Source organism: Schistocerca americana, chromosome 4 (assembly GCF_021461395.2).
Source record: "Schistocerca americana isolate TAMUIC-IGC-003095 chromosome 4, iqSchAmer2.1, whole genome shotgun sequence".
Lineage (NCBI taxonomy): Eukaryota > Metazoa > Arthropoda > Insecta > Orthoptera > Acrididae > Schistocerca > Schistocerca americana.
This window is the reverse complement of record NC_060122.1, coordinates 714488629-714501061: the sequence shown is the minus strand read 5'-3', so window position 1 is coordinate 714501061 and position 12433 is coordinate 714488629. Positions and strand designations below refer to the sequence as shown.

Here is a 12433-nt window from a genome sequence, read left to right as displayed (position 1 = left end):
CTCGTAATTTGCTGGCAATCTTAATGATCTGCGATCTCTTAATCAATATTTCCTATCAGACTGAACAGCTTCATCAGCTACTGCTTCCTGTTCACTGATATCATCAGAATGTGCATCATTGACTCTTTCTTCACATGTTTCTGTAGAATCCCACACCACAGGAATAGTTTGAAGATGATTTCTACAGATGATAAACTATTTTCAGGTAATAAAAAGTTCACTGCTCTTGGTGTTGATGTTTCACATTTGTTGCAGTTGTCCTTAAACAGTTTCCCTGTACAAGTAACATCTGTGTGGACTTTTACTTGTCGCAGTTCTGGAAACCACACATGACAAACTTTCGTGTTTTGGTCATAGCCAACAAAATACCCATTTTTAGCCTTTGCATCCCATTTTTGCCTCTTCTCTTTAGGAACATGGGCATAAATTTCTTCACCAAAAGTTCTGAAGATTTTTAAACTTGGTTTCCTCTCTAGCCACAGCTCACACGGCATAACTCCCTTTCTTTACTTGTTCCAGTCCAGTTGAATGAGAATACTGAATAATTCACAGCTTCTGCCAACATTTCAGTTGGCAGTCCACCTGCATGCATACAAGTCCTGGCTGACTCGACAACCGTTCTGTTTTCCCTTTCAATGACTCCATTCTGTTGTGGACTGTATGGCACTGTTTTCTGATGCAAGTTGCCATGCTGGTTAATCAAATTGGCAACCACTTCATTACAAAACCCTAATCCATTATCTGTTCTTAATGTCTTTATGCCTCTGCACAAATGTTTCTCACTCACTTTAAAGAAATTTTCCAAACATTCACCTGTGCCTCATTTATCCTTGATATAGTACACCATTCTCCAGTGACCATAGTCATCTTTCAACATCAAGAAATATTTTGCACCACCCAGAGAGTCTTCTTGCCTCTTACCACTCAAATCTGCATGTACTAGCTCACTTATTTGTTTTGATTTTGTATCACTGGATGGAAATGACGGTTTGCACATTTTACCAATAATGCAGTCTTCACACTGAAACTTCTGATCTTGGAAATTTATGTTAGCACTTGACAAAAGTTGCTTAACTTGCATGATATTCTGATGTGACATCCTCTTGTGCCACAGAAAAAGAGGTTCACACAAGGCAACATTTGCAGAATACTCACAATTTGTCACAACCTTAAATTTCATTTTAAACAGCTTGTCATGTCTCTCTCCCACTGCAACAACAATTTCGTTCTTTAAAAATTTACACATTCTATTGTCAGATTGATGTGTCATACCTTTATTGAGGGCAGCACCCAAAGAGAACAGATTGTAGGACAACTCTGAAACATACAAAACCTTGCTAATGTGCTTCTCCTTCCATTCCTTTCTGGTGTAGGCCAGAATATTAATGTTTCCAGATGCAAGTGCAGGAATGTATTTTCCATCACCAATACGAACAGGTGTTGCCTCTGGAAATTCTTCATAGGTGGCGAACAAAGAACATTGATTGGACATGTGGTCAGTTGCTCCTGAATCCATATAATATGCTTCTTCAGTTGTATCTGAATCACTTGCACTAATCATTGCTTCTCCAATGAGAGCTTCTCCATTGGATGAAGACTGGTTTGCAATTGTGGGTTTTAGTTTTTTGCAGTCATGGATCCAGCATCCTGGCTCATGACAATAGTGACAGGTGCCTGATTTTCCAAAATGGTTGTGTTTTTACCACTTTTTTGTGAGCTGTTGTTTGCTGCATATGCTGCGCTTTCACCTTGATCACTTACATTTATTCTATTTTCCTCAGTGGTAAGTCTGGAGATCAGATTACTAAGTGTTCGTTCGCTTGCCTGCACAGATTCCCATGCACTCACAAAACATTTGTATACCACTGGTAAAGTCATTAAAATTTTTGTAACAACCATTTGCTCCGGTATTTGCTCACCAAGAATCTGCAAGCGATGTGCAAGATCTTCAATTCTAGCAATATGAGTCACTATGTCGTCTGTTGCTTTCTTTTGCAAACTATACCACTGTTGCAGTAGCATGTACACACAGGTTCCAGATGTTTGTTCGTAAATAGACACTAGCTTGCCCCACATTTCTTTCGATGTGTTGCAGTTCATAATATGCAGCATTGTTTTTTCTTCAACTGACATGGCGATAATTCGTTGAGCTGTTGTGTCACATTTCGTTCAGACTGCAGCCAATTTGTTGTATGCAGCATTATCGGATGTTTCTTCAGTCAAATTACATGAACCATCGACAACAGTCCAAGCATTGTGCGATTTCAACACTTTGCACACTTGAAACTTCCAGGCAGTCCAATTTTTGACACCTCTGAGCTTATTTATGCTGACGATCTCACTTTCCATCTTGAGGTTAAGTTATTTTTCTCTAAGCTCATGGCCAGAAAGCTAACCTCACGTGGCACAATCATATTTAAATTATTATTTCGCATCTAACACTAACTTTTTATAAAATATTATCTGTCTTGCGTTCCTGGGCCCATTGTTGTTGTTGTGGTCTTCAGTCCTGAGACTGGTTTGATGCAGCTCTCCATGCTAATCAATCCTGTGCAAGCTCCTTCATCTCCGAGTACCTACTGCAACCTACATCCTTCTGAATCTGCTTAGTGTATTCATCTCTTGGTCTCCCTCTACGATTTTTACCATCCACACTGCCCTCCAATGCTAAATTTGTGATCCCTTGATGCCTCGGGACATGTCCTACCAACCAATCCCTTCTTCTAGTCAAGTTGTGCCACAAACTTCTCTTCGCCCCAATCCTATTCAATACCTCCTCATTAGTTATGTGATCTACCCACCTAATCTTCAACATTCTTCTCTAGCACCACATTTCAAAAGCTTCTATTCTCTTCTTGTCCAAACTATTTATCACCCATGTTTCACTTCCATATATGGCTACACCCCATACAAATACTTTCAGAAACGACTTCCTGACACTTAAATCTATACTCGATGTTAACAAATTTCTCTTCTTCAGAAACGCTTTCCTTGCCATTGACAGTCTACATTTTATATCCTCTCTACTTCGACCATCATCAGTTATTTTGTTCCCCAAATAGCAAAACCCTTTTACTACTTTAAGTGTCTCATTTCCTAATCTAATTCCCTCAGCATCACCCGACTTAATTCGACTACATTCCATTATCCTCGTTTTGCTTTTGTTGACGTTCATTTTATATCCTCCTTTCAAGACACTGTCCATTCCGTTCAACTGCTCTTCCAAGTCCTTTGCCGTCTCTGACAGAATTAGAATGTCATCGGCTAACCTCAAAGTTTTTATTTCTTCTCCCTGGATTTTAATACCAACTCCAAATTTTTCTTTTGTTTCCTTTACTGTTTGCTCAATATACAGATTGAATAACATCAGGGAAAGGCTACAACCCTGTCTCACTCCCTTCCCAACCACTGCTTCCCTTTCATGCCCCTCGACTCTTATAACTGCCATCTGGTTTCTGTACAAATTGTAAATAGCCTTTCGCTCCCTGTATTTTACCCCTGCCACCTTTAGAATTTGAAAGAGAGTGTTCCAGTGAACATTGTCAAAACCTTTCTCTAAGTCTACAAATGCTAGAAACGTAGGTTTGCCTTTCCTTAATCTTCCTTCTAAGATAAGTCGTAAAGTCAGTATTGCCTCACGTGTTCCAACATTTCTACCGAATCCAAACTGATCTTCCCCGAGGTTGGCTTCTACCAGTTTTTCCATTCGTCTGTAAATAATTTGCGTTAGTATTTTGCAGCTGTGACTTATTAAACTGATAGTTCGGTAATTTTCACATCTGTCAACACCTGCTTTTTTTGGGATTGGAATTATTATATTCTTCTTGAAGTGTGAGGGTATTTCACCTGTCTCGTAGATCTTGCTGGGCCCATAACCTGTTGGAATTACTTATTTCTGAGGTAACAAATAATATATCAAACGTGATGAACTTCAATATTTATTTGATGCCAGTTACACACACAACATACTGGGAAGAATGGATACATGCAATAACAATACACAGATAAGTGGACTGCAAAGAAAATGTACACAGCACAAAGTTGCGATAACCAAAGAAAATAAATCACCGAGATTCTAACATAAATATAACAAACAAGTTTGTCCTTCTTTCAAATGTTTTCAACACGCTCTTCATATGAATCTCATGTATTTGGGGTACCTGAGTGTGTTTGGTAAAGGCTACCATAAAATAGGTCAGATGTACCAGTCCCCGTTGTCACACTGTAGAGTTATGGTCAGTACTTGAATTGTTAAGGGAGAAGTAAAATATTTTTGAAAATCTTATTATGAGTCAAATATTTTGAGATGAAATTTCATTCGTGTTAACTACCTTTTAGTACTTCTGTCAATGATATTACGCAATGAATAATATTTAAGAAAGAAAACTGTTTTTTCAGAACATATGGATAAGCCAAGTTTTGAAAAAAACCATTTTGAGGAATTGGGAACTTACTGCAGTTGATTTTGGACTGAATGGTGATACACTATGGTGAAGATATTTTCTTCAATATGAAGGTGTTCTGTTGAGAATTATGTAGTGAAGTAGGATCTTTTAGAGATGTTGAGTAAATATTAACGGGGAATAGATATACTAATGATGAAACTATTAATGATAGTATAGGGGATGCTGTTGATGTTGATGATTTTGGTGTTGATGATGTAGAAGATGAAGGTAGACATGGTTAGAGAAATGTATAAAGAGAGGTGTCATTTTCATGTATGTCAAAGGGTAGACGTTTGTGTTGAGAGTTCATTATGTGGTTACTGTGGTTCTGAAGACTGAAGGGAAAGTAAATAGAGAAAATTTAAGGGCTTCTAAGATAAAATATATCTTGAGACAATACAAATAGCGAAGACAGTAGTACAATTAGCCATAGAGAATATGTGTAGTATTGATATGTTACTAACTACTGATTTATGACACCAGAATGTTTTAAATTGGTCTTACTTTTTAAAAAGAGTGAGGTATAACTGAAACTGTAAAAAGATGTTTAAAACTACTTTTTAAATTTTAAACAAAGATTGAAAGATCTATGAAAATATTTTCTTTCCTTACAAACAGTTTTTATACTGTGGGACTATACCTAAAATCTTATACCCAAATGTAAATATATGCTGTATAGTTAGAGCAAGTTAATTTTTATGTACTTACCTGCTAGAGAAGATGTACAAATAATTGTTCTGAGTTTTACTTCATTTTTGTAGTGATGTAGGCATTGCAATATCTTTTGTACACAAATGTGTGATTTATGCTGTATGATCTAACTGATAAGATGTGCTAATAATAATATGCCATTACTTTCAAGATACTTGAAAACTGTAATATGTATCTGGAATTTGTTTAGACTGGCTGCTGCATAATTTAATTGAAATGCTTGTGCATAAGTTTCTCTGTAAATATTATGATTCTGATAAATCAAACTTAATTTTTCTTCCTGTATACGACTAGCAATCACTTTGTCATTGAACTTAAAATTTTGTCAACACAAGAATAGTAGTTATTTTTGTAATGAACTTATTAGGAACAAATTTCATTCGTTATATCAGTTCAGATTTATGCTCATGATGTCAGTTATATATTATTGCAACTACAACACAAATTTTACATGGATTCCATTATTCAGCAATTTATCCCTATCTATATGTTTCAAATTTGAGCTTTGGGCAGTTCCATTATTTTGCTCGTATTTTAATGCTGGGGGGGGGGTCTTGTAATGGAACTGGTCACTGCTCCTATCTTTGACATGTGTTAGAGAATGTGATACTCACATTAAATTCATGTCACAGACCAATAGAATCACAATCATAAATCTAAATACATTATTTATTCTTATTTATATTTATTTATCCAAGAATCATCTCACAATGATACAGGACTTTTCAAGGTATTACAGTGCTGATCAGTAGGTCAAAATATAATAAATAGCAATCATAACATGCTCTAAGAGGATATAATAGGAAACCTACAGGGATTGGACAGGTGGTCGATGGTGGCATTGATTAAGGAACCATCCCAGAATTTGCCTTAGCAGTTTAGGATAACTCAAATCAGTATGTCTGGACAGTACAGATCCATCCTCCTCAATATGAGCTCAGTGTACTATCAGATTTAATGCCTCATCCAGTAATTCTCTATTGTATAATGTTCCTTCATTTACACACAAATTGTTCCAGGTAACTTTCCATATCAAATATAGTTACCTTCTTCACTGGCCACACTCTGAGGACACCTGTTGATGACTCCTGGACTGTTTCCGGTCACTTGCAATGTAAAATGTAGCCACACTCTTTGTTGCCATTCACATTAAGACACCCATCAATGATTCCTGCACTTAGAAGATGCTGCTTTGCTCTTAGCCTCAATAATGGACTTCGTATTAAACTGTGTGCTACTGTCCACCTGAGAAACAAAGCCAGTGGACATTACTATCACACATTATACATCTCGATGCATGTTCCTCCTGAATGCAGTAAACCCTAATCATGTTTTGAAATATGATAAGATGTTGTAGCTACCCCATTTAGCTATTATCCACTACTCTGAACAGTCAAGTAATTTTTAATTGTGCAATATGCATGGCTTGTGATGAAAATTTTAGTTACCTCTTTAAACAAAAGTGTGTTCTGTTAATCTTTTTCACTTCTTTTGCTAGTTTATAATACAATCACCTGATATAAAATGCTGGTCAGAGGTTTTTTTTTTCCTGGGTATAAGAAACTCCAAATTGGTTATTGTTTCATGATTATGTATAGAACTATTAGTGCAGTATTTACTAATATTTTCCTCAATATGCACTACAGGTATTTTTTCATAAACAGAAATAGTAAATAAAATTGACACAAGGTTTATTTCTAATTTGATCTGAAATTGTTGTGTAATTTATTCTCAAAACGTCTGAAAAAATTTAATTATAGGAAACTCTTTGGATGTGAAAGAGCAATGCATTTAAAATAGCTGAAATCCGAGTTCTTGTAACTTTGCTCTTGTTGATCTGTGTGTAACAAGTAGTTAATTAGTTATGGCATTAAAAGTTGGTGGGCTATAGTGTGTGTTGGTGTTAAGTATCTGTATATTCAAATGAATGGAGTGAATTGGAAAGGAAGTTGATTTGTAATATGTGGAAATATGAAACAAAGAAAATAAAAGAAATAATGAAGAAACTTAATCATGAAGTGCCCAAATTTTCAAAAAGCGCTTGATCATATTCCTAGACATGCCAATGATTCTTTCAGTGAGCCATATTTTTCAGTGATCCATATTTTCAATTAAGATCAATGAGAGCCAGGTGAGTTCACTTAGTTCACAGTTATTATTTTGAAGTTCCTTCCCATTTAAAATCATTGTACGCACTTAATGATATTGTAACAAAAAATTGCACATAAACAATTGAGGATTTTTAGAAGTAACAGCAGAGGAATGGAAGAAAGGAAAGGAAAGGGACTACTGATTTCAGCTGCATCAGGACTTAATGCAGAATCATTGGTGACAAGTGAATATGTATGCTGGACCAGGACTCAAACCATGGATTGTGTTGTGATTTTTATTGGTCCCACAAATTACCTTTTGTACAGATATGTACTTGTAACATAGGACAGGTCATTAGGCCTACAATCTAGAAAATATGAACTATAAAAGTATATCAAATAACTTACACATTAAATATACATAGGAGCTTTCACAGTATATATATAATATTACATCGTACACAATGACTTAGGATGCAGTATATTCACAATAGTATGCGGTAGAAAATGACTTATGATACATGATACATACAAAAAATAATAATTTTGTGAGATATAATTAGCTTATATTATACACCAGTGGTTACTAATTATAGTTAATTTCTTTAACACTGATTTCTGTTGCTAATTCTTTTGATGATGTGTGAGATTTATCAGTCACAGGATGAACTTTTGATCACTATTTGCTAATGTAGTCAGCTACACTATAAAATTCTCCTTGTATCAGAAACTTTTTTAGAGTTGTGGGGAACGTTTTCTCAGTTTTGAGGTCTTGTGATTCCCTTGGCATTGCTTGTATTAACTTGATGCCAGAATATTTGGGTCCTTTTTCAAAAATCTTAAGTCTATGTGGAATGCACCACAGTTGTTTTCTGTTCCTTGTGTTGTGTGTATGAACGGTCTCATTAGTCTCCAGTTTTGTGTGATCACATAATGCACTCACAATGGTCTTGAATATATACAATGATTGAAACGTTTGAATGTTTAGTTCTTTGAAACAACTTTTACACTATTATTTTTGTTTCTGTTTCAATACAATTCGAATGGCTCCCTTCTGTAATGTGAATATTCTCTTCATTCCTGTGATAGTTGAGTTCCTCCATGCTGTGACTCCATATCGCATGTATTGTTCAAGTCCATGATAGACAGTGCACAAGAGGTCTCAGTGAGTTTACTGAGCCAGTTGTTTCATTATAAATATCACTGAGCTTAACTTACTGGAGACGGTATTGTAATGTTGGTGCATTCATTTGTTCTGTAAGCGGTGCTGATGTTCAAGACCATAAAAGTGGGTTAAAAGCTGTGAGCTATCCGAGGAAGTTAACCTTGCGTTAATGCGCAACTGTTTCACCAGGTATCCAGTCTAGCTTACCGAATTCCCAACCAGACTAACATTAATTATAATCTCTTAGTACTCATCTTACGATAACCGGTGATAATATATATAAAGACAATTTAAATAAATCAGTTTATATTTGGACATTTATTTTAACATTGATCATTGTTCCATTAAAATTCCAGCATATCAAACTTGATTCATAACTAAACTGGTGCCTTATTTAGGATTGTGAAAATGTGAGTTTGTAATCTTACGGAACACATCAAATAGGAAGCCAAGATTTGGAGACTACATACAACACTGCATTCATAAAATAACACACGAAGAACGTTGAACATATTCAAGAGGAAATTAACCACAACCAACCGATTCAATTTTTACCCAAAGAAGTTACGTTCGTAGCGCAATCCTGTCTGTCATGAAATTACCACACACTGGTATACTAAATTCATACTAACTCTCTGTGAAATGTTCCCGAAAAGAACAGCTGAGGGCTACTTTGATGCTTACACCACATGCTTCACGTGGTCAACTTGGTTTATACAAAGAGTGTAACTCCACAATAATTTTGATAATTAAAATAAATTACATTGAAATGCAATTTACAAAAGAAAAACCTCGAACTGGTTACTATCGTCTTACTATTAACCTGATGGGTCAAACAATTGTATAAGCACATGGTACTGGTCTCACAAAGTACACCCCATGTGGGTTGAACATAAAGAAAAGTTGCTATATTGAAAAATATTGTCAAGACGAGACATTATAATCTCACGCACATTCGCATTTAAGATTGATGATCTTAGAGTTACTGATCAACATGTGGTTCCACTTTACTCACAAAGTAGTGACAAAGTAACTACCGGAAGATATTCTGAACTTCACACTCGAATTACACTGCATTGCAATTTAAGATAACATTAGATATTTTAGAGCTAAACCTGAAATAAAGGTGATTAAATTTTCAGTTAGGCTGAACTTAAGAAATCCATTGTCCTACGGACTTAGCAGACACACGCTTAGCCGGAGATCTTACCACTTTAGATGCTCGCCGCGGACAGACTGCTCTGGGCCCCTACCGAGCGTGCTTAACAGATACAAACGGAAGTGACCAGAGAGGCAGCTTCCTATACCAACATGACAAGGTGTAAGGGGTCTGTAGGCCCTTACTATAAGTTTGCACTTGGCACAGGTCGAAAGGGCAAACAATCGATAGTGTCAGGTTGCGAGAGCGAGTGTAGAATAGAGTTCAGTTCCCAGGTTGCGGGCCGAGCCGTGCGGAGGCCTATTGCTGTGATACAAGGCTTACCGACAAAGGGAGTGGCCATCGCCGCGGTTTAACCCCTTTGTGTTAGAATAATACGGGAAAGTGAAGAAGTATAATTACGATAGTGATCAGTGATGTTTCTGTGCCGATATTTGTGGTTTCGTGTCTACCGCGCCGGCATCATTTGGATTGCAGTGTTGGATTGCAGTGATTGTATTTAGCGTGTGACGATTATGAATAACGAAGAAGCCCGTGCTGAGATTAGCCGTAATTAAATATGTTTTTCTTGTGTTTTAGAGACGAATATAGGTTCTTGATTAATGAAGCTATGTTGGCGTTCTTCTTGTCACCATACATTTCATTATTACAGCATTTGAGAAGGACAAAATGGAATGTAACAACTCCGTAGCAGTCAAATCCGATTGCCAGCCCCATTAGGTACACGGTCACATTAATTAATATTTGTTGGGCTGCTATCAGATCCCGATCGAGCGGGATACATAAATCGGACTTGTTACACCCTTGGCTTACCGTGAAAGGACAAGTGCAATTTTCGGACGAATCGTAAAGAACAATAGGTAATTTTACCTTGCTTAACGCGAGAAAATATTTTTGCAATTTTGGATCGAGACAGAGCATAAACTTTGAAATCGCGACAAGAAACAGTGCATTTTGAACAATACAAAGTAATAGCATCTTACAATTGTGACTAAACTTTTTCCTTGCCATATTAGATAAGAATAATAGTGTCAATAAACTGTGTTGTAATGTGCAAATGCGTAAATCCGCCCGAAAAACTGTGAAAAGTGAACACTAAAGAAAGACACGTGTGAACATTAAAATAGCAAAACGAACCAAGAATTTGTCACGAAAGTTTTAAAGAAGTGTTTAGTGGTAATATTTTGACTGAAATTGCTCTTTGAATAGTGAAAATCGGACAGCTTCTTGTGGACCCATAAACTGTTATGTGGACGACAATTCGTGTGGCGACGCAATTGTTGAGTGACGTCACGCAGACCCGTGTAGCAGTTGCGCCAAAGAGCTTCGATCTGCGAGGTGATTTCACACGTCATCCCAACTACCTGTGCAAGGAGTAGTTCAAGCACAGACGCACTACACCGAGCGCCGACCCAGCATCTAGCGGCCAAACTACAACTACGCCCGCCTGCAGCGCCACGGAGCGGCTGACGGAGAACTACGACGACTCGCCACAGATCTTCAGCGCGACTTCACGTGGCCCCGACAGCAGTACAGCGGCACGCCCACTTCAAACGTCAAAACATCGCGACTCGTGGTAACGTCAGTTGGTGAGTGAAGACGACTGGTTGGCCTAACATTAAATTGTAGTGCGCAGTCTTCGCAGTAAATAAACAGTTGTAAACGGAAGTTTACATTAGGAAAAGTGACCAAATACAGTAATTTCCGAAAAGTTTGCGAAACATACTCTGAAATATAGCATACTTATTTATGCATACTGCGCAGTCTAAATGGTGATTATACAGATATGCTCATTGTTTTTGGGGATTTTACATTTCTAGATTTTATGAGTGGTGTGATTTATCTTATTTAGAACATTTTACATAAGCTGTGTATGTGAGAATCGATATTTGAAGTTATTAGGTTTTGAGAGTTGTTATGTTCAGTATTCATACGTATTGTGTCAATTTTGGATTAACTGACAATACTGCAGGTACTATTTGGTTAGTTTCATGGTAATTAGGAGTGTTTTGGGCTACTAGAAGTTATTTTATATTACTTGCCTGTGCATTAAAAATAAACCAAACATGTCTACTAAAGATAAGCAGGTTTGTGAGGCAGTAGTTGAAAGGAAAGGGATAGGACAGGAAGACAGAGATGATTCAGGAATCAGTGATTATGGATTGTCATTAGATAGCCCATTAGCACATTCAACTAGTTATCCCGAGACACCAGGACAAACGACGAGAGATAAGCCAGTTTCAGAGGATGCAGATATACGATCGATGTTGGCAGCCTTGCTAAAAGAAACTAGAGAAAGGGAAGAAAAATTCCACAAATCAGTAGAGAAAGGTTTACAAGAAACAAGAGAATCACTAAATGGTTTGCAAGAAACTAACGCATTATTAGAGAAAGGTTTACAAGAAACTAACGCATCATTAGAGAAGGGTTTACAAGAAACTAGAGAAAGCTTAGAAAAGTCATTGATGGAAATACTGGAACAGTTGGAATCTGTTCGATCACAGGAACACAATCAAGCTAATGATCAAAACCGAGGGGGAAGTAATGACCCAAGGAATCATTTTGGTAATTCGTCTAATTATAGAGGAAGAGGTGGTGGCCATAGGTACAGGAACCATGGTGGTGAACGGCAATGGAGAAATGATTGGAGAAGGAGTGAAGAACCAAGAGATCATGAGAGAGGATGGGATAGGCGAATGAATGACACAGTGCTTATAGAAGAGGTGGAGAGACTGGAAAACTGAATGACACTCCAGATGAGGTCCGGTCAGGAGTGAGAGTTACAAGGACCAGAGTAAACCTACTAAGACACGACAATGGTGGAGATCTGAGAGAAGATCTACTGGAGGAAAGAAGTGGGATT

The 12433-nt window shown here is 37.1% G+C and overlaps 1 protein-coding gene across 1 annotated transcript; it reads right to left on the bottom strand.

The window, feature by feature from the left end:
- Positions 1 to 1617: 1617 nt before the first annotated feature.
- On the bottom strand, positions 1618 to 2133 carry LOC124613727. The gene has a single exon (XM_047142446.1). It carries the CDS (start codon positions 2131 to 2133, stop codon positions 1618 to 1620), a length of 516 nt encoding a protein of 171 aa, XP_046998402.1.
- Positions 2134 to 12433: the final 10300 nt, after the last annotated feature.

Excerpts from the sequence above, each read along its gene's own strand:
- LOC124613727 (XM_047142446.1), bottom strand. The coding sequence starts at position 2,133 with ATGTCAGTTGAAGAAAAAACAATGCTGCATATTATGAACTGCAACACA.